Source organism: Felis catus, chromosome B4, assembly GCF_018350175.1.
Source record: "Felis catus isolate Fca126 chromosome B4, F.catus_Fca126_mat1.0, whole genome shotgun sequence".
Taxonomy (NCBI): Eukaryota; Metazoa; Chordata; class Mammalia; order Carnivora; family Felidae; genus Felis; species Felis catus.
In genome coordinates this window covers 95,437,708-95,461,450 of record NC_058374.1, presented here as the reverse complement: position 1 = coordinate 95,461,450, position 23,743 = coordinate 95,437,708, and the positions used below count along the sequence as shown (strand labels likewise).

At 36.5% G+C, this 23,743-nt stretch overlaps 1 protein-coding gene across 2 annotated transcripts in view; it reads left to right on the top strand.

The window, feature by feature from the left end:
* Window positions 1–23,743, top strand: part of PTPRR (protein tyrosine phosphatase receptor type R) — a 243,328-nt gene that overhangs the window by 1,785 nt on the left and 217,800 nt on the right. Inside the window, exons 1-2 of one of the 2 annotated variants that reach the window (XM_045062069.1) lie at window positions 6,416–6,521; window positions 17,910–18,208. In XM_045062069.1, the coding sequence (XP_044918004.1) occupies window positions 18,146–18,208 (63 nt within the window). In that variant the 5' untranslated portion in view covers window positions 6,416–6,521; window positions 17,910–18,145. Of the gene's footprint in view, window positions 1–6,415; window positions 6,522–17,909; window positions 18,209–23,743 lie in introns of those variants that run through there. The other variant, XM_019835222.3, reaches the window with a different exon arrangement.

Below are 23,743 nucleotides of genomic sequence, written 5' to 3'. Positions count from 1 at the left end.
GTTTAATGATAGCACTGATACAAACATCCATTGCCAAAAAAAAAAATTTAAAGAAAAAGCCTCAGTTCTTACCAAGTTTAAGAATGATTTAGCTGATCTATCAAAAATGTCAGTGTAGTCATTCTTGAAAACTAATATATAAGAAATTCTAAAGATTACACTTAATGTATCTTGTACATTATATCTTGTACAATTATAGCTTCAAAGTTATAAATAAACTTCAATCTAGGCAGGTGGAAAACATTTCTAAATTTATTGTAGGTGAACATTTGGGATGAGGAAAGTAGAGGATTTTGTTGATCAAAGGGGAAACCTAGAAGTCTGTAGCCCTAGATTATACCTGGAGCTCTGCCAAAGGGTGTATTACCAGAGACAAGCCTGTCCACCTCTACTTTGACTTCTTAAGTTGAAAAAACAAATATTCAACCAATTTGAAATTGATAAGGCAATGCATTGTTGAGCTATCATTTTCATATTTCAATTGCAAGATGCTATATAGAAATTAATTGTATTCATATTTAATATAGTGCTTTTGATAGGTGTTTTTTCACAGCAGATTGCAAGTTTAATAGTGTAGCTGTCTTGCCAGTTTCATTTTGAATGCATTTTAATTTTAAACAGCAATTTGTGGGTCACAAGCTGTCATCAGATTAAAATTCATCACAGTTATCTAATAACATTATTAGGACTTTCATTGGAACTGAAACACATATTTTTTGATCTAAGCTCCTGTAGATTTGAGTAATAAGAAAGCGAATGGGTGGGAGGACAAAGAGCAAGAAGTCATTGATTACTTGTTGAGTGAGTTTGTTTCTTTTACAGAACGCTTTCCTCTCAGGATAGAAGCAAGGCTTATAAAGGAGGGAAAAGAATTCTCTTTTTTCGCCCTCTTTACTGAAAAGCTAATTGGTCCATTTTGGTTATGCCCTGGGTGCCAACAGCTACTTCATGCTGGTGGAACTGATAACATATTAGAACCGTTTAGGGATGGGAGAAATTGGCTGACAGGATGTGAGTGCTCTACTCAGGCAACAAGGAACTGTTGCCTTCCAGATAATCATTCCCCTAATGATGGTAGCCAACTGTTTTCAACTTGAGTGCTATCTCCAATTATTTGGTCATGATTACCCAAGACACTATGCAAAATAATAAGCAAGCAAGAAAATAATAAATAAATAAATAAATAAATAAATAAATAAATAAATAAATAAATAAATTCTGGCCAACCCTGAGTTTTAACTGGCTTAATAGGGAAAAGTACTGTGGTCTCTTTGTAGTGTCTGTGGGAACAAAAAGATGATGAGAGGTACAATACTGTGTAATTAACATCTTTAGGTAAAATAATTCTAATAAATTACTGAGCATAGAGCTTGTTAAATAACTCAGTTTCAACTCTTTCTATGGCAGCTCATTGTCCTAGATCTCCCTAACAAGGAAAGTTGTAGTTATTGTCTATCCAACTGCTTACTATTCGGGTAAGAAAACTAAGATCCAGTAAATGGTAGACAGTATTTACTTTAAATAGTAAATGTAACTATTTAACAGTTATGCCAGTTAACAGCATAGTCAAGATGAAAACGCATGTGTTCAGGCCTGTGACTGTATATTGTATGAAATCATACAGTAGGAAAGGCCACCATTGAGTTAGTGGCCACCATTGAGTTAAGGCCACCATTGAGTTAGTCAAATCCTTTTTACCTAGCTGTACTCATTCTTTACTCCTTCTATGAACCAATGTGATACATAAACTCCAGTTGAAAAGACTACTTCAGGAATATCCAAGAAAGTGTGCCCCAATAGTATGGATGGTACCCCAAGATTTACAGAAAGCTTATTTTTTCCTTGGCTTTTCTCTTTCTTTGCCCAAAAACCTATGTTCTGTTTCAGGAGATGATATTTATTGAGTAGTGTTTTACTTACAAAGGAGTGAAGGTCTTGGGCTGTTAAAATTTCTCATGTGAAAGCTTTATTGTTTCTAGTGAATGTTTTGCTAAAAACAACAACAACAACAACAACAACAACAACAACAAAACAGAATGTAATTTCAATGCATTTCTCTCTCTCTAAGCTCTGGAAAAGATTCTTTCAAACGTTCACGTTGTTCTTACTGTTGAGCATTCTGGACAGCACCGAAGACTGCCTTCGATGTATCTTCTGAAGATACAGCTTCACTCTCAGAGAAATGCACAGTCAATTTCTCTAGTCTTTGAGAAAGAAGGATTCCTATGGTGAGACCAGGAGGATCAGGGAAATCATTTGCAGAGGCACCACCTTCAAAAGAAAGGGTAGATTGATAGGAAAATAATACATTATTCTTTAAGATTTTAAGATGTCTTTTCTCAATGAACTCCAGAATTTGTTTTTCCTGTTCAAAATCGCTCAACACAACTCTTACAATGGCCCAGGTTCTACCATATTCTCTTCTCCCATTCTCTCCTTGATATCATCTCTCACTACTGTCCTCTTTTTTGTCTGTCTTCAGCCACATTGGTCTCCTTGCCATGCCAAGAAGATGCCAGGCACTTGCCCACCCCATTTGTTTTGCATTTTTCTTTGCCTGAAACACTCTTTCCACGAGTATCTCTGGCTTAATCCCTTCATTTTAGCCTTCTACTCAAATGTTACTTTCTCAGGAAGGCCCTCACTAACTATCCTATTTAATATTTATTTCATCTTCTCCCCCCAAAAAACTTCAATACCCTTTCCTGCTTTACCTTTTTCCCCAGAGGTTTTTCACCAGTTTCCATATCATATATTTAACTTATTTGTTTTGTTTACTGTGATTCCTCCTTTCCCCTTTGAAATGTAAGCTCCTTAAAGACAAAGGTATTTGTCTGTTTTGTTTACTGCTGTATTTATTGCAGTTCCTGCCCAGCCTAGCACCTGGGGGCGGTGCCTGGCATAAAAGCTACTAAAGACTTAAATTATATTGAATAAATAGAAACAACACAGTGATATTTTTGGTCTCTCTCTTTTGCATTTAACTGCTTCTTGGCACCCATGCAAGACACACTTAGTCAACTTAGCCACTTCTAGAATGGACTTCAACAGAGCTCATTTATCCAACACTCAGGTTTCTCCCTAGGACCTCACATGCCCAGGGGAGATACTATCTCAAACAGACTTTTCCAGCATTGTGAACTTAAGAACAATATGGATGGGCTTGCAAGAGACCAGAACTGCAGATCAACTCCTTCAAATTGATTACCAGATGCTATACAGCTCAAATACCTTGCTGGTTCCACTATATTTTCACTTCTTAGTGAAATGACTTGTACATACATGCAGGAATGGCTATTGTGATACAAAAGGATTCATATAGCCAATTTATAAACAAGATTTAAAGCACTTGGACAAACCTGTCTACTTCTTTGGCACATCAGAGGCATATATATATATATATATATATATATATATATATATATATACTGAACATCACACACTCCTAACACCTTGAAGATTGCGTGTTTTATTGGAGATCATACCCTGACTAGTGCCTTATAAAAATTCTGGAATGCATTATCCACATTTATCATTATCTTTTTTGTTTCTCATCTGTTTCTCTACCAACTCCAATCCTCATCTTATTGTCCCATTTATGATATGTTGAACATAATTAAGTTATCTTCTTCTTACCAATGAATATTTACATCATTTATCTAATTTTGTCTCTTTCTGAATTTGAGAATTCTCCTCACTGATTTCCATTGGATAGCCACTACTTTCTAGCTTCCCTCTTATCTCTCAAGCCATTCCTCAGTTTCTACTTTTAGGTCTTCCTCTGAGTAGTATTTAATGGTTAGCACTTTCTAGAATTTATGTGTCTACTTTTATTTCCCTCTCTGTACAATATCCCTGGATGATTATATTCAAATCTACATATCAAAGATTCCTAAATCCATATTTTAATTTCATATATTTCTCCTGAATCTCAGTCATGTAGTTATAATTACCTAGGAGTCATGGGATATCCCACAAACACCTTATATTTATCTATTAGCACTCAGTGCTTCCCATCACAATTGCTCTTATTTCTGTATTTCCTATCATTGTGAATAACACCAAGATCCCCCACGATCACCCAAGCCAGAAATTAATAACTCATCCTGTGCCCTCCCTCCTTTACTGTGTTCATCTGAAAGGTCACCAAGTCTTCTCCACTCTCCATGTTCACATCACTGCCGTGGGGTAGGTCCTTATTTCTCATATAGTATCTTACAATACAATCCTCTTATCACATCCATCCCTCATAATAATGTCAGAGGTAAAACTTGAAAAAAAAAAAGCATATCTGATCATGTTCTCCCCTTGTACAATTCTTTAATACGGCTATTTTCTTTTCTCTTAAAATAAAACCCAAATTCATTAGCAGGGCAAAGTCTTCCACCCTCAGGTCTTGGCTAATTCCATTCTTATTTCCTGTCATGGCGGCCGTCTTTGCACACTATTATCACACTAAGACCAAATTTCTTTTGGTTTGCCCTGCCTCTCATACTTTTCACATATTGGTCCATTTATCTTAACTACCCATCTCTGCTTCTTTTTCTAGACGACTCTTCCTCCCATTTCAAATCTTCGTCAGGCATTGCCTACTTTGAGAATCCTTCCTTTGATATCCCACATCGTTCAAGTAACTTTCCTGGGTTTTCCTTTGGGGCCCTGTATATTCTTCTGTTATTGTACTTAGCCTGTATATTGAAGCTTTTTGAGGATAATAATGGAATTGTAGCTTCTATACCATTTCCTAGAACTTGTTGCCTAGTATGCCATCAATGAATGTCCAATGAATGAATAAATGCATTCAGGATGTATTAGGCAAAATATATTATAATAAATTAAATTAAAGAGATTACATCTTATCTTCATAACTGTGAAGAGTAGAATTGATTTTACTATTGTTCCCTCAATCCAATTTACATTGATTAGTTACAAAGAAATGAAATGGGACAGAAAAGCTTTCATTTAAACATAGTTTGTAGGATAAGTTTGTGCACCCTGGGCATAATGATAGTTGTAGTGGAGTTGTGTGTTGAACTCCTCTTAGTTAGACATTCCTAAATGAGTTTCTTATACTACTTCAGGATGGGAATGAGATGAATGTCTTTATTTTAAATAGATCAAGGAATTAGATAAGACACATAGCGTGAGAGTTATGAACTAAGGAATAGATCCAGAACTCCTAATTTTGATTACTGATTGGTTATCATCTATCTTGCAATAACAAATATGAGTCACTTAACACATTCAAAATCAAGCGGAAGTGTGAGTTAGTGGGTTCAATATATCAAGACCCCAAATAATCCAATCTTCCGCTGCTCTCTCAAACAAAAAACAAACCATCACAGAAAATTTAGGAGTATTTGAATGGCTGTGTACATTTTGTTTCTCTCTTTTAATGTGTAGCTAAAGTGTTTATGGAACCATAAAATTTTTGGATACCATACATTTTTTTCATATGGAAAAATGCAACACCTAAAGGGAGACATGCTTATATCTGAAGAATGGAGACTAGTTTATGAATTGTAAAAAGTCACTTTTTATAAAATGATGGCTCACACATCAAAACCCATATATTTCCATTAGTACTAATAATAATATGGCTGTCATATTTTATGGTAAGTTTATTGCTGAATCTTTTAAAAACTGTTTACAAAGTCAAATTTAAAAGGTAGAGAAAGCCATTTTTTCCCTTTAAAAGGGGATTTTGAAAGATCCTACTTGGCCCATGAATGCATTCTTCATTTTCAAAGCACTTACAAATGCTGACACATTTAGAGTAACATTGATATTTCCCAGCATAAAGGATTTTAATAGCTTTGAAAAAAATATTTAATGGTAAATTATTATTTTGAGATCAAATTTCCTAATGCTTTTTCCCTAGATAACATCTCTGTAAAGTGTCTGCTATTGCAATGATATTTGCCACAGAGTGACAATTAGCAAATTTATATTGTGAACGTTATTAGTGCTTTCCATTTAAATAATTTTTTACTCGTAATGGCTATCAAGACTGTCCTCATAATCAAATCTCATTTGATTTCAATTTATTAAGATGTTCGTGTCCATTAAAATTGCAGCTGCATGGACCAAAAACAAAGCAAAACTAATCGTTTACATGATGCAGCAATGTATCTGTATCTGTATTAAACGTAGATCAATATGTTTAATTATACCGAAGCAAATGCCAAGTTCAGTGAGGACATGAATCATTTTATTCCTAGTTCAGACCTGAAGCAATGTCCACATCCTCATTTAAATGTGCACAATGGATTAAGGCAGCCCTTAACTACTGATCCTTGGAAAAGAGCACAAAATGAACACAGAATAAGAGTGTCTCACCAGCCTGTACAGCAACATGTACAGAGCAAGACTCTACTGCTCTTCTTTCACTATAGTAACGCCCCAACTCCTGATGGACCCTGGAGGGGAATTCAAGCACTATGCATAACTGTACAGAGCCAACTCCAATCACTGGGTTACTGGGAAAGATGCTCCATACAAAGAATGCTGTACATAATATGGTGAGTTAGCTTTAAAGCCCATCAATCCACTAACATGTGGTGTGGTTTTAAATTATATGCAACTTACTTGCTTTGCCTTGTTGATTCAAGACAGTATTTTTATTCTCCCTGGAAGAAAATAAAATAGCTTAAAGAGAGAAGTAAAGAGAAAATTAAAATAAAGGGGAAAATGCCATATTTTTAGATAACCTTTAACAGAATACCATAGTAGTTAAGAGCATGATATTGTGATCGGGTTCAAATCCACACACGATCACTTTCTAGCTCTGTAACTTAGGGCAAGTTACTTGATCTTTCTAAGTCTCAATTTCCTCTTTTTAAAATGGAGGTTATATATTATACAACTGTACAGTTGTGTATTAAATAGGATATTGTATGCTAACTACACTTAGTAAGTGCCATTTAAGTGCCAAGTATTATTTGATTAGGGGTAGGAGAGGTTGGGTGACAAATGATTAACTGGTATCTTGGAGCACTTTCTACTCCAGGTAAGAATAGTTGTTAATTGCGTGGTCCTCCCCTAGTAGAGGTTTATTTTTCAAAGAATTATGACAGAGCAGTGCCTTAGACCAGTGATATTAATTTCAAATGATGGAGGAAGGGACTAAGACAGAATGGAATGGAAGTGTTGACTTAAGGGCCTACCAAGTGTCTCCAAATCTCTATCTAACTGTAGGCAGGGGGGACCAGGCAGGGGTTTCTTCAAGTGGCCACTGGACCTTGTTCTTCACCCTCCTCCTGCCCCTATATCCAGACATTTACATCTCTGTAATATCATTACTATGGCAATATTTTAATTTTCTAATGTTCATTTTGTTTGTTCTAATGTTCATTTTGCTATGTTTTAATATAATTCTTAATCTACTGTGAGAATTATTCTTAAAACAGACACGTATTTTCTTCTTTGTCTTGCTATTGGATCCCACCTTTCAAATCATCTGGAGGACTCTACTATAAAAATGATGGAAATAATTTATAATCTCTGTAACTATTTGTAAATAATATTTTAGCTGTTTGCATAACAATAACTGAAGTATAAAAGTTAGATTTTACAAATGCACTGCTTCATTACTCAGTAAGTACATGTGGAACTCAATTCCTATGATTTCTTCAGAGAGTAGTATTTCTCAGCTTTCCAGCCACATGATCATTTTTCTGTACTTCTGAATTTCCCCAGAAGGCATAACTTGATGAAGTTCTCTTAATGGCTGTGTAGGATTTAAGAGATAGTAGCATTCACTCTTGTCGACCTCTCCTGCAAATATCCTTCAGCTCAGTTCTTCAGGAATGGGGGCTGGGGCGGTGGGGGCTTCTGACTGCATTTGTCTGAACTGACATAAATTTCACTTTCTCCAGCAGAGTCTGAGGCCAGTGGTCTTAACCCCATTCCTTCCTTGTGACTTATGTCTAGTCACATTGTCCCAAAGGGCACTGTCCTAACTGTATTATGCTGTACTCTAACATGCATTTATCAGATGAAAAATAACTCTATTAAAGCTGGGCAGAAATCAAGAAACATGAAACTCGTTCATTGTAATTTTGCCACGGGCACATAGCACACAGTGGATTTTTCCTGAAATGACAGTCAGTCCTGCGACTCCCAAATAGAGTTGGTTATTGTGCAGCTCAACTTTGGGTGGATAAGATAAAGAGGAAGAAGTAAGTAGTTACAGCGGGTTGGAAGTAGGAGCAGGAACTACATCTTCTAATGGAATATTTCAAGAAATATGAAGGAGTGTTTATATCAAAGAACACACAGAAAAAGTTTACAAGATACCTTAATTAAAATCATTAGGATTCAGGTTCTCTCCTACATAGAGAAGAATAGAGCCAGCTCTATGAAATAGACTAATTACTTTGGTATTTAAAAATATATATAGATATACTAGACACATCACTGGTCAAACATGTGAAACATTTAAATAGTCTTTTAGAGAATGACATAGCACCTCCTCATGGGATTATGTTTTCACATCGTAGAAACCCGTGCTTAGACCAGATTTTAGGAAAACCATTCCTGGAAAGAAGTGTTCCTTCAGTGACAAGCTCATCCAAGCCTTTTGTTTAACAGGGGCCATAATGATTTATAATTTTTATAAATTCCATAGTTATCTTGTAGACACTCTCATTTTGTTATTTTTATTTTTTTTACTTTTTATCACATAATTGCTCATTTGAAGATGAACCTTTTTTTTTTGTTTTTGGTCAAATTTGTTGTCTGTTGTCAGGCTACAAAACCAAATAAATGTTGTACATATAAATACATACATACATGTATGTTGTTAGAATGTAACTAAGACACGCAAACTGAATTTTATAAAACTGACTTTATAGATAAACAGGGCCATATGTACTCTTTCAAAACACTGGTGTAACTTTCCATGAAAACACTGGTAGGAGTGATCATATGTTAGAGCTGGGAGGTTATCCTAAAAGACATCAGCTGTCACATCTGGGGGGCACTGCAGTGTTCATCAGGAAGAGTCAGTGTTATTATGGTGGGTCCTTGTAACTGGAGATTAGTACTGTAGTGACATCTTGGGTTAACCATTACCAATAGAATTGCAGAACAGCTGAGAGAATAGTTTAAATGTTAGCCTCCTTACATCCAAGGATATCGTTTCTGGAAATCACTGCTCCTATAAGTTCCCAGAGGCTCTTTTATTGTACTTGGTCTATTGATCTAATTGATTAGACCCAGAGAGAAGTAGTTGTCAGTCATAGTACACATCAGACATTTGGAAAAGAACAGTGGCAACGGTGTATGACACACTGAATGGTGGGAAAAAAAGCTTGAACTAAGTGAAAAACAGCCTTTTGAGTCTGATACATGAATGTTGGTGATATGCATATAATTTTGTTCTTTCTGGAAAAAATCAAAATCATGGGAAAACATAAACTGAAACTTGACTACAGTCTGGACATTTATTGTCTTAAATTTAAAATAAATGTAAAAAAATCACAAATTTCAGAGGATACAAAGTAATACATTATAAAGGATCACTATCCGTACCTTGTATATACATAAGTTGCATTCTTTAAGGGAGGGTTTTGAAGATGTCCCAAAAGGATATATGGAGGAAAGCAAATTTCATTAAGGGGAACTGGAGGCTAACAGCAATCTTAGCTATCTTAGATGAAGAAAAAACATAACAGTAATATAATTCATTACATCAGAAAAAAATTAGAAAAGTGAGTATAACTGTAAAGCTTTAGGTGTAACCTTTTTTATTTTCCTTATGGAAAGTAAGTGTACTTCTTTATTGTACATATGGAAAAACTTATCTCTTGAGAAAAAAGTCAGAATCATGCAAGATCCAATTGAGTTGGGGCTTCTCTTTTACTGAAGTACAGTGCATTCTAATCTAGTCATAGATATACCAGAAGCATTTTCATTCTCTGAGGAGAAAACTGAGGCTCAGCTGTGAGGAGACTTGTTCAGGCTTACATAGATGGGGGTAGGGGTGTTGCAACTAGAATCTAGGTCCCTTACCTCCTGGTCCATTGCTTTTTTAAGAAGTATGTTTCTTTCCTTTCTGGCTATCATTAATAGGTATCTTCTATATAGACTTTCACTGGTACTCCTGTGTATTTTTAACATTTTCCTGAGAGGCGTTTACAAATCAGATGAGAGCCTCATCTTTTCTCGTGTAGAAATTCCCAAGGGACTTCCCTGATGCTATCCGTTTATATCTACTTTCTAGAAAGGAAAGTGCTGGCAGTGCTTTAAAAACAATGGTTATCCTTTCACAAAACGATCAGAGAACCAAGTTTCCCTTTTTTGATTGTTCACTTTTTCAGGTCTCTGAGAGAATGCTGCTTCATCCTTTTGTTCCTTTCACAGGTTACTGATTGACCCTTGCTGCTTGAGGATTTATTCTGAGATGGTGCATGCAAGGCCATTCTACCTGGTACATCTAAGAGTTACCACCCTGAATCTGAAATAATGGATCATAACATACTCTAACTTAAATTGTCATTTTATCCATTGTTCTTTAAAAAAAAATTTTTTTAATGTTTATTTTTGAGAGAGATAGAGCACAAGTGGGGGGAGGAGCAGAGACAGAGGGAGACACAGAATCCGAAGCAGGGTCCAGGCCCTGAGCTGTCAGTACAGAGCCCAACGTGGGGCTTGAACTCACAAGCCGTGAGATCATGACCTGAGCCGAAGTCGGACACTCAACCAACTGAGCCACCCAGGCGCCCCTATCCATTGCTCTTTGTTAAAGATCTCTTCAGAGATTACCAAGGTCATATCCAAAGTGAAATTTAAATCATGGAATTTTATGACCATCAAAACTGGCTATTTGCACATAAATGCTGTTTCAGTGATCAAACTACTTATATTTTAAATGCAGATGAGTATCTTTGAAAAGCTGTTTGCTAAACATTCTGTGAGACACTCTATCCCTTAGGGGCCTGAGACAGTTACCACTGAATGCTCAGTGAAGATGAGGAATCCTACTACACATCTCAGATCTCAGATCAACTTTATCTCAAGAACTGTTTCAATCTTTCTCCATTTTTCTGAAATGTAACTATCTTTCTTCCTTTGTCCTCTCGCTTATGAGATGGCCTCACTTCTACATAGAGAAAATAGAAACCATCAGAAGATAACTTGCTCATTTTCTGCCACCAGATCCCTTAACATCGCAGCATGGCAACTTGCTTCATCAAAGTCAGCAGGAGAGAGTCTCCTAGCAACACAGAAGTGACATCTTTTTTACCTAATCAAGAAAGTAATATCCCATCACCTTTGCCATTATCTGTTGGTGAAGAGTAAGTCTAAAGTGAGATCCAGTATTAGAGTCGTAAAAGGAAACAGAAAAGTATGGAACAGGGGTGCCTGGGTGGCTCCGTTGGTTTAATGTCCGAATTCATCTCAGGTCATGATCTCACGGTTTGTGGGTCTAAGCCTCACATCGGTGTCTGTGCTGACAGCTGGTAGACTGAAAGTCCCATGTGAGAAACAAGAGGATGAATCCAGTATGCAGGAGATGGACTGACCAGGAGAAAGAGCAAGGCACCTCATTCTCTGACATGGTAGTATGGTTACTCCCCATAACAGGTGCAATTAAAGGCAGAGGAGAGAGCAGTTACAAAACTTATCTATCGTTTTCTCTTACATTTGAAACAAATGGCAAAGAGCTCTATCTCATGGTGAAGAAGCAGGGCCAGGATGAAAGGGATGAAAGTTAAAGAGTGAAGAAGTTGAAGAATCAAATGTGTGCAACTTTGAGGTGTCAAAACTCTAATTGTTAATAGATGAAAAAGAACCAAATAGTTAGCACCTGTATTTTCTCATCATATATTCCCATTTCAAATTCTTAATCTTCAAACTTGTTTATAATCCACATTTCAGAAGTCAACTGTACTGAAAGTATAATGAAAACGAAGACAGTGTATCCTTTTAAAGTAGACTATGAAGTACAAACTCCATCTCCTTCAAAATTTCCGTTTTTCCTCTTTTGTAAAGGGTGGTGTACTGGAATCAACTGGGTCACTGTAATCCTGCATGTCAAAAAAGTATTATCTTAGTAAAATAAAATAGGTGTTCTCAATAAAGTTAGCATCAATTACTCCCCAAATAACATGTCCTTATAAAGCTTCAGAATCCAAAATGCCTTGGTGCTCCAAAAACAAAAGAATATTTGATGAGACAAAATTACCATTTATAAATATCTCAATAATCAGGAAAAGAGCTGCCATTATTTACAGGTTATGGTGAATTATTTTGTTGTTGCCTTTTTTTAAATTTAAAGTTTTATTTAAAGTAATATTTAAAGCTGTTGTTATAGAAAAGCTAAAATGGACAGACTTTATTTCCATCATAAATGGGAAGGAGGAATACAAAGTGATAATTTCTAATACACTGCCTATAAACCTAATCCTATATTGAACAACCCAATATGGAATATCGCATTTTTCAATATGTACTGTTTTCCTGATAACACTGTGAATTTTAAAAGCATACCAAGAGACCACATATGAATTATTTAAATTGAACAGTGCTATATAACAAACTTAAATAAGGAACAACGTGCAAATGCTCAATATTTCAAGTGATTAAATAAATGAATGGAGTAAAATTTTGCTGTACAAATACCTTTTAATCATATAATAATTTTGAGGGTGTAAACCAAAAACAGTGTAATAAAAAAACATTTAGGATTTTTCTTCCTGTGTTATTTTGAGAAAAAAACTAGCCAAGAAAATGATATATACTAAAAATGTCTTTACACATATGAATCGAAGTTAAGGTGGCTGACACCTTAACTCTGTGGAAGGGACACCACTCTGATATGAGCACCCTAATGACGTAGAGGGAGTGGGGGAGAGAAGAGAGGATGGTGTAGGCACTGAAGGCCGTGGGAAGGTGGGCTGGAGAACCCCACAGAAGTAAAAAAAAAAAGGGGGGGGGATTAAGCAGGTGATACAAACTGCTATTAGGAGCTGCAATTCTAATCCAGGAACAAATTTAGAAAGATATGTGAATCCAGAGATGGTCAAGATTTCAGTCAACAAAAACTAACCTTTTTAAATACCATAAAAATGCCATAAAAATTTGTAAATGCCATCTTATTCACTCATTTATCAAAAGCTATAAAATCACATATAATCTGAAATTGTTTCTATTTATAAAATTTAAATGCCACTTATAGTTCCTAAATCAGTTTACATAATATTTAAATATAAACACTGTATTACATATGATTTTAAGTGATATTCCCAAACTCACATTTGATGTTCAGTATGTATAATACTCCCAAGCCTCTCCAGCCTCCCTACATTCAGATATTATATTTAATGACAAGAATATATGACACAGGCCAGCAACAGCAAGCAACATCAAATAAAAATAAGCTTCGCAAATGTTGCTAGATTAATGCTCCAGTCTCTAAAAATTAGTATTTAATATCACCATCATCCATCTCCCTCACTTTATCTACAACACATCTTTGTATTCCAGGACACCATTTTATTTTTTCCCCTTAAAATTGTTTTTTACATTTTTTTATTTAGAGAGAGCACATGCGTGTCCATACACACACACACACACACACACACACACACACACACACACGAGTGGGGGAGGTGCAGAGGGAGAGGGGCTGAGAAAGAGAATCTTAAACAGGCTCCACACAGCGTGGAGCCCGATGCAGGGCTCCATCCCACAGCCCTGGGATCATGACCTGAGCTGAAATCAAGAGTCAGATGCTCAACCAACTGAGCCACTCAGGTGCCCCTAAAAAATCTTTTTTATATGAGTATAATAGACACACGATGTTACATTAGTTTCACATGTACAATGCTCACCACAAGTGAAGCTACACTTACCACACATTATTATGTTATTAAAACATTGTTGACTATATTCTCTATGCCGTGCTTTTTATTCCCATGCCTTTCTGACTTATTTCACTGAATATAATACCCCTGGGTCTCAGCCATGTTGTCTCAAATGGCAAGACCACATCCTTTTTTATGTGTAATATTCCATTTATGTATATTTGTGTATATTAAAAAATATAATATATATATGTATATGTATATAAAAAATATCTTCTTTATCCATTTGTCTATTGATGGACACTAGGTTGTTTCCATATCTTGACTATTGTAAATGATGCTGCAATAAACAAAGAGGTGCATATAAAAAAAATAAATAAAGTGAGATCTAGCTCACTGTCAATGGGAGGGGATTATTTTTTTTTTAATTTTTTTTCAACGTTTATTTATTTTTGGGACAGAGAGAGACAGAGCATGAACGGGGGAGGGGCAGAGAGACAGGGAGACACAGAATCGGAAACAGGCTCCAGGCTCTGAGCCATCAGCCCAGAGCCTGACGCGGGGCTCGAGCTCGCGGACCTTGAGATCGTGACCTGGCTGAAGTCGGACGCTCAACCGACTGCGCCACCCAGGCGCCCTGGGAGGGGATTATTTTAAGGATGTGAATACCGAGTGTGGATCACAGAGTGCCATCTGAAAAGTCAGTCTACCACAATCTCTTACCTTCTTTTTCACATCTCTTCTCTTAATTTCTCTGTGCTGATTTCTAAATTGTCACCTAAATTTTTCCAATTTACTAAATCTCTGTTCAGTGGTGTCTACTCTACTGTATAACCCATACCTTGCGTTTCATCAATTACCTTATTTTTTTGTTTCTATGATTTCCGCTTGGAATGAAACATGCTTATTCTCTTTTACTTAAATCCCTTATTCTTATTTTCTTCTTTTATCTCTGGGTGTTTTAAATCAACCTACTTTAAAGCCTCATTTATTTTTCTCTTTTATTTATTCTTTCTTAGATGAGAATCTTCCCACTTACTCCATCTTCTGACTGTCTCTCATGCAAGTAGTCTCAGTGTGCTTTGTAATTTTTAAAATCTATGAATGTTCTTCAGTGGGATTTATCTTCCATGGTAACACGTGGAAGTTGCATTTATATACTTATTTCTAGAGACATCACTATGAGAGTGATTTTTCAGTGCCTATAATACCTACAAGTTCAGAAACATTTCCTTAAGTTTTTCTCTCTTCCTTGGTTTTTCTCTTATTCTATTACCATTCCTTCTCACTTGTCTTTGCTGCCTCCTTCAGTCAGTTCCCTGACTCAAAATATTAGAATTCTAGAGTGCTCTGTCCATAGTCTTTTCTTCATCATCAATATCTGGTCACTTGGCTTTAAATTTTATGTGTATTGGATGAGTCACAAATCCATCTTTCTCTCTCCAACTATGAACTACACACTTAGTTATTAAATTTCTAATTCAGCAGTTTGATATTTAATAGGCATCTCAATCTTAACATTACTGAAATATTTACTTGAGTGTATTCATAATGCTGAACTGAAGGGGGTAATAGAGAGGTGGCATTTGAAGATAGAGAAGACAGAGCTAGTTCCAGAGACTAGGTCAGTGGGCCTCAGCTTCAGAGTTTGAATGTGAGAAGAATTTAGTTATAAATCCAGATTCCTAGGCTACATCGCCAGAGATTCTGCCATGGCCGTTCTAGGCTGGGATCTAGGACTCTGCATCTGAATATCCCAGGTGATTCTGTTGTGGGAAACTAAGCACAACACTTTGAAAAACTTTTTCCTACCTGATGGTTATAGTGGGGCTCCTAATATTATGCTGCCTACTTTGTTCTTGTTACTTAAGGACAGGGCAGGAGTTAAGTCTTTTCACATACACAGCTGGATAAGGCTGGGAAATTTTAATTGTGTTACAATTACTCACAAAATTAGATTTTTTCACCTTTCCTTGTAGGCCAGTTTTAGCACAAGAGAGATTTGTTAGACTCACCTATCTTATTTAAGTAAAGTGGCTCTGGCAAGGTTTGCTAAGATTGATAGTTTATAAAAAGAAAGATTGAAGATAATTGTGTAACTTTCTCAGTTCTATATTCATCTCTCCTCATAAATCTGCATTCTCTGATCTTTTAAGCTGCTTCTTTCTTTCTTATTGAAATTCTCCATTCCCCACTATTTTACCTTTTACTTTCTGAGTCTTCCTAAACCTGTCTTTTTTTGCATGTTAATCTTTATTAACATGCCTATTTCAATGGCGCTATCGTGGCAGGTATAGTTTTCATGCTACTAACCATTATAGAAACCTCTTTTTTGGTAGGAGGACCAGTCTGTCACATGAGAAACCCAAATTCATTCAAGCATACAGTATGCCTTTCCCAAAACAAGAGACCGTATTTAAAAGAGGAGTATTAAAAAAGCCAACTAAGATAAAAATAGTATGCCCATTTTATTTCTTAACTCCAAGTTGAATACTTCTTTGTTGCATTTCACAATATTAGATTCAGTTCTCATAGAGGGGAGGGAGAAAAGTGTTCACTTTTCAGAAGTATAGAAACTTCCAGGACACTATAATATTATTGAGTAAATTACTTTCAATAAAATTCTAAATGGATGTCTTGTGGTCAGAAAGTCAATATACATCTAAAACATTTTAGCACCAATCTCCATTAATAAAACACTGCAAGAATAATAACATTGAAGTACCCTGTTGTGAATTTCATAATATTATATATGTTCCTAAAGACATTTTCATTTCCAAATCTGAGGATCTCTTATCAGAGAAACAATTATTTCAAGGTCATCACTGCCCAATCATCATCTTTGGAAAATTATGGTAGCTTGATTGCTTTTTAAAAGCTTTTAGTATATTTAGCAAACTCAAGATTGAAGATACAATTGGTATATATTACTATTTCAGAATTCACATGAAATATAATTGGGATTTGAATAATCTGAAAGGCTGAAGTCACTGGTACCCAAAGATGATTCCCAAAGTGTTATGTCATGGAAGAAAGCACTTAAGCCAACTAAAAATAACCTGTCTTTATATCCCTAAGTGAAAGTTGAAAGCATGTTGGTAAGAGAGAATTGCTGAAGATGATAGAAATATATGCTGGTCACAAAAAGCTTGATGGAGGGCAAAAGCTGTAAAAACTAGCAATTCTTCTACCATAAATATTCAGTAAGAATTCTAGGCACCCCAGAACTTTTATAAAAAGAGGTAGGTAATTTCCTAAAGACAGTATTTGTACCACTTGTTGTTGCCGTGACCTACCAAAGGAAAATCTGGGTGGCATTACTTGTGATACGTTTACTCTGCTTATCATCTTATATAGAAGATCTTTGCTTTTCTAACTGATGCTTGACCTAGTGATATTCTTTTCGGTCACGTGTACATGTTATCTACTTTTTCCTGTGGCCAATGACAAATAGGAAAAGGAGTTAGACAAGTCAATGGATATTTGCCTAACAGAGAAATAAAGGTTAATGTATCATGGTATCTAGACAGCCATATTACTAAGGAGAGAATGGTTATTGTTACAGAACGAGAAGTTGCTGAGTATATTCAGATTTCTGCCTTCAGCTTAAAATATTCTGCAAGCATTTTAAAAAAATCATACATTGCTAACTATAATACAAACAAGATAAGTATAAAAAAGAGTTGTATCAAAGGCTATTGATTAAAGGGAGGAAGGCTTGGATATGACATTAACGGTTATGCAAATCATAACAGATAGGGCATCCAGGAATAGAAACTCAAATGGATGTTAGAACTGGGAGTATAGATAAAGGAGGAAGTTCTGGACTGAAAGATGTCTAAGAATATCTAATAAATAGGACTTTTTCACACTACACCCACTTCTGTCCACCCTAAGTCTCTGAGATGCCTCCAGACCAGTCAAGTGTGTCCTATTTGTGGGATAATGAAGCAGGGAAAAAGGTGGAAACCAACTGATCTAAATTCTTCACAAGTCTTAAAGCTGCCTGAGGACAGGTAATTCTCTTTATCAGATATTTCTACTCATCTCAGTGAATAAGGTCTTCGATTTTTGTTTTTTGCTTTCTCACCATTTCAGGGTGCTTTTCCAGAAATAATGATCAAGTGTTGGCAATTCAGCAGAAGAAGAGTGGAAAGCCAGTATTCACTTATCACCATTCACAAGACATTGAGAAGAGCCTGGATATAACTCCACAAAAGATATATAAGCATACCTATCATTCCTCTTCTAAAGCTCAAATAAACAAACGCCACCAAATTGTTAATTCAGCATTTCCGAGACCTGCGTATGACCCATCTCTCAATCTGCTGGCTATGGCTGGTCAAGATCTTGAAGTGGAAAACCTTCCTATCCCTGCAGCAAATGTAATTGTGGTGGTAAGTGTTTTGTTTAACTGATGCTGATGCTGATGCTGATACTTTCCTCTGTGGTTGATGCTTGGAAAAAAAAAAATCAATGGTGCATAGTTATCACTGGATCTCAAGGATTATTTACCACTGCTCTTCTCATTCTTTGATATTTCTTTTCTTTTTTGGTACTTGATTATTGTCTCTTGGATGCCTCTTGAATGTAAGCCCATGAAATAAGAAACCTTGTCTGTATCCTCTGTGCACAGCAAGGTGCATGGCACATAGTAATAATATTTGAGTAAAAAATTGCTTTAGGAAAGCCTTGCAGTTATAGTAGGTAATACTCTTCACTGAGCCTCTGTCTTCTGTGACAATCTGTTCAGCAGACAGGGCTTAGTCTCAGTTTACATAACTAATTAGTACTTACTGAAGATCTTCTAGCCACTTATCTTAAAATTGTAATGAATGAAGAGACTACTCAAAGGTGGAAGTGTAGTAGAGGGGGAAGGTAGTTTTCTGTCACTGGAATAAATAAGACGGTTTGGGAGTAATTGATGGATAATATTCTTAATATCACTGAAGAGGCATCACCCTTTATTAATCAAGATAATGCAGTGGTTCCATTGCTCATATTTTCAGGGTATGTAACTCAGGCCAGAGTTCTCCAATTTATGGAAGTATCATAGTTTAAATACATACTTTGAATACAAGTTTGACACCCTGTTTAGACTACAGTCCCTCTTAAGTTTAAAATCACAACAGGAGGATTCACATTAAAACTGCAAGTCAGTAGCTAAATGACTGCTATTGCCTTTTTGCCCCCAAATGTAATCAAATATGTTGACTTTTGAGGCCAAGATCATTGAATGAAACCATGTTTACATTTTGACAACCTCTCTATGAACCAAACGTAGTTAAATTTAATAAACTTTTTTTCTTTTTCTTTATTTTTTATCTTCTACACATAGGATGCTTTACTTGATCTCGAGAATCAAAGATCCATTCATTGATGTTTTCAACTAGCATACACTGAGTATTTATTATGATCCAGTTGTCATTTGGGGGATCCAGAAAGAGACAGATGAAATGGAATCTCTGGTTTTGCTTGGCAAATGTTTGAGGGGAAATGTCGGTAATTCAGTAAAAAATCATCAATTGAGAACACAAGATGAGCTCTTGTTACAAAATATGTGGGTCACTTGGCCTCCTGAGGTACTCGAACAAATTTTGTACATTTACATGAGTAACAGATGTTCTGAAGGTGAAAGCCATGTACTCTGTCTATTCGGTGAAGACAAATGATGTTAACGATGTGGCTGTATCTGGATATGCCTGTGTTAATACTAGGGGCTCATGGGAGATATTTCCTCTGGTGACCATCATATTCCCATAGTCATCAACTCTTGAAGTCACTGAATTGCCATTCAAGAGGTTTGTTCTATCTTGTAACGTCATGCACTCTCTAGTTAATTTAATATTATGGAGGATAAAAGGCATCAATGAGGAATTCTGGCGGGTCATTTCACTTTTAGCTTATTCGTAGTTTGAAGACTCATGAAGAAGCTGTGCTTTTTCTTCTGAGTGATGATTACATGGAGGCAATAGGCAAATTTGCTGTATTAGCCTCCCCTAACCTCTTGTGATCTAGTCTCTAATCATGCTGTGGCTTTGGTAGCTTGCAACAATTGCTAGTGTCAGTGTTTCATATAATCTGTCAACATTACTTATGCACGTGTGATTTAGTAGGAAAACCAGAGAAGTGGGGTTATTTTTAAATAAATCAGTAATGTTCTGCTTACTCAAAAAATAGACGGTCAACACTCCGTCAAGTGTTAGCTGGTATGTGTATATATATATATATATTTGTGTTATATATATATATATATATATATATTATTTAGGAGTTTACATATATAAAACAATATATATAAACAATATATATTGAGGAATATTGCAGCGCTAGCAAAGAATTATTTTATGGCTTAATTTATACCAAAATGAGCAGCGTTCATGAGTATGTTTCCTGAATTAGAGAAATTATTGGGGTTTTTTTCAGCCAGAATAAAAACACCAGTGCCAATTTCCAAAAAGTGTATGTAACTTTCAAGACTTCTATTGAGAGGAAGAGATGACTTTTTCTCTTCCTAAATGAGAAATTTAAAAGGGACATGGAAGATGTATGTGTCACTCCTCCTTCTCAGATTGTCAGTTGTCTCCACAAAGAATTTCATTAGAGCATTTGTCCACAAATGATTTTTTCCCCTTTTTTTCTTTCTTTTATGATCAGGAAAATCTGTAGTTTATTTATTCCAAGGAAAGAACAACACAATTAGAATGTTTATCCCAAAGAATGCTAATTACATCCCACAAGCTCAACTAAGATGTGGTTATTAGGATTTCTGTACAAATGAAATACAGAGGGAATATGAATGTCCTCAAGGTCAGGGCTGTAGTAGGAGTAAAAAAAATTGGCTTTAAACAAATATGTGCTGGAAATTCCATAGTCCTACATCAGGCAGCAAGCCCCCAACATCAGGAAGGAGAGAACTTAGGGGTATGGATGAAAACGGTAGAGTGGAACCAACTAAAGGCTTTTCCAGTTCAGCAAGGTCCGTATAGGTTGCTGAGTGAAGAATGTTCTAGCCTGGAGAAAATCTGAGAAAACTGGGACTAGAAAGGCTTTGGAATGAATATAAAAGTTGGGACATTATGACTTACTTGATGGAATGGTCTTCATAGGAAGGAAAAGAAAAGGAAGAAAAGGGAGGAGAAGGGCTAAGAAGAGGAGGAAGCAGAGGAGGATGAGAAAGGAAAGTGGAGGGAAGAAGATGGGAAAGGATAAAGGAAAGGAGAAAAGAAGGAGAGGGGCACCTGGGTGGCTCAGTCGATTGACTGTTGGACTCTTGGTTTCAGCTCATGTCATGACCTCATGGTTTGTGGGATCGAGCTCCACATAGTTCCACATCAAGCTCTGTACTGACAGCATGGAGCCTGTTTGGGATTCTCTCTCTCCCTTTCTCTCTGCCCCTCCCCTGCTTGTGTGCACACACATTCTCTGTCTCTCAAAATAAATAAACATTAAAAAAGAAAGGAAAGAGGAGAAAAGAGAGGATATAGGGACGGTTCTTGGGGCAGAGAGAAGACTTCTGTGAGCACATAAGAAGATGATGGGGGAGTTTCCAGTAGCCTTAGATGGCCTCTGTGAGTTTCCCAGACTCCTAAAACTTTTTGTCTTGCTCACCACTCACCCAGACCAGCACATAGACATTCTCTTGTTTAAGACACAAACTCTCTTTGAAACATTTTCATCAGGCAATTGATTTAGAAGACCCTTAAAACCAAATGCTTTGAATAATTCTGGCTTTCAGTTACATCCTGAGTCTGTGTTATGCTTCACTTCATCTTGGTTCTGCTGTGGACCAGTTTTTGAGTTTCATCTTACAAGGGAAGAGGTAATTTCTAGATGTGATTTGAACAGCTTAGAAGGTCCAGCCTTGACACAGTGAATAAAGTCCAGCCTTGACACAGTGAATAAATTTTGTAATGTTTAGTGTATTTTATGTTTTGTGGACAGGTAACTGTTGAACACTTTTTAAAAAGACATTGTTTTAATCATAGTTTTGTACTTGTGTAGGGAATATCCTAAAAGGTGGACTTAACCTTTGTACCTACTGTTGAAATTCTGCCATGTCAGGGAAGTTTTATTAGTTAGAATTTTTTTGTGGCAAGTGACAAGAATCCAGTCCAAACTAGAGAAAATTTTGTGGTTCAGGTAACAACATTTCTGTAGTATATATAGCTTTAGGTGTGGTTTGATCAAAGACAAATAATTGACCAGGTTCAGTCTCCAGCTCTGCTTCCTCTGGGGTAACTTCATTCTCAGATGGTTCTCTCTTGTTCATCTCCACATGGTTTCCTGAGCCTCCTGGAGTTTTGTCCTTGCAGGTTCATTTTTAGTGGAAAAGAATGACTCTTTCACAACCATCAATAATATCCTGGGTATCTCTATGACTAGTGCAATTTAAGTTAATTACTCACTTCATCCCTGAACAACTTGCAGATAAAATTAAGCTAATTATCTCAAACCTAAACTACATGCTCCACCCCCTAGAGCATCCCTAAAAACCCACAAGCTGTTTATGGGAGGGGGGGTTACTTGAATAAAAATTGGGACACTGTTAACAAGCAAAGATAGACTAGATGTCAGATGGCAGTTAAATGTATGCTAGAGCAGAGTGTCTGGACTTCAATTTCTATTAAGACACAATAGCCCCTTCAAGAAGTAATGAGGATAGGAGGACTTACAACGTGACCTCAGGAATGTGATTCTTGTACAAAATGGGTGACTAAGGTTATACTCTCTGACAGTGGCCCAAGTAGGCAGCAAATTTACTCTGACAGAATAGAAAATTCAGGTTTCTGGGCTATGTCCAAACACCCAGACTATTTGCCAGTTAGGACTGTGATTTAGTGCAATCTGCTAGACACATGATATTATGTCTCAAGAATGTCTCAGATTTGTGAAAAACACTGTAGCCTGTGTACTTTTTGATGCTGACTGCTTATATGGCGGGGAAGAAGGCTGTGTTGAGTGTAGGGGAAGCAGGTGCATGGGCTCATTCCTGAGCTAAGTGACTTGCTCATGCTGGGCAACCCACAGAAAGTGTGATTCAGATATAGGCTTTGGGAAAATTATGAATTATTTTGTGTGAAGGGTATTGGGATCAAATACTAAATACCAAGTCCAAAATGCTAAATGGATGTAAGACGCAAGCCTACTGTAATATGGAATGTGACTCAGATGTCTTCCAATATAGTCCTTTGGACACTTATCCCAAGTTCCTAGAGGGAATAAATATAAGAGCCTGAGAGAACATGTACCATGGTAATAATACATTTGTTAAATAATAAAATGTGTAACTATTCTTCTGGATTTTCAGATAAATGTAGTTATATCTTAGAAACTTCTTTTCTGTCTTCCTTGAAAGCGGTATTTTGTCTGTAGACCTTACCAACTTTGTCATTTTGGATTTGATCTGTGTAGCAGTTATTTATTGTTGCACAACGTATTACCTCAACATTTAGCAGCTTAAAACACAAAATGTTTATTATTTCACACAGTTTCTGAAGGTCAGGAATCTGGGAGCAGAAGCTGTGTAGTTCTCTGCCTCAGGGGTTACTAAAGTCAAGCTGCCAGCTGGGGCTTTGTCTCTGCATACTTACTGAGCCGAAGGCTTCACTTCCAAGCTCACTCACGAGGCGTTGGCAGGAGACTTCCGTTCCTCAACACGTGGACATCTCCACAGGGCTGTGCACGACATGGCTTCCCCCAGCACATGTGAAGAGAGAGAGATTGACACCACACTGCCACAGTGACCAAGTCTCCAAGTCACACACCATCGTTTCCACTTTACTGTGTTCCTTAGAAATGAGTCACTAGGTGTAGCCCATTCTCATGGGGAAGGGACTCCAGAGGGCATGATTACCAGGAGGCTGGGATCGTTGAGCACTATCTTGGGGTTTGGCTACCACAGTCTTCAAAATTGGGGCATCTCTGCATTA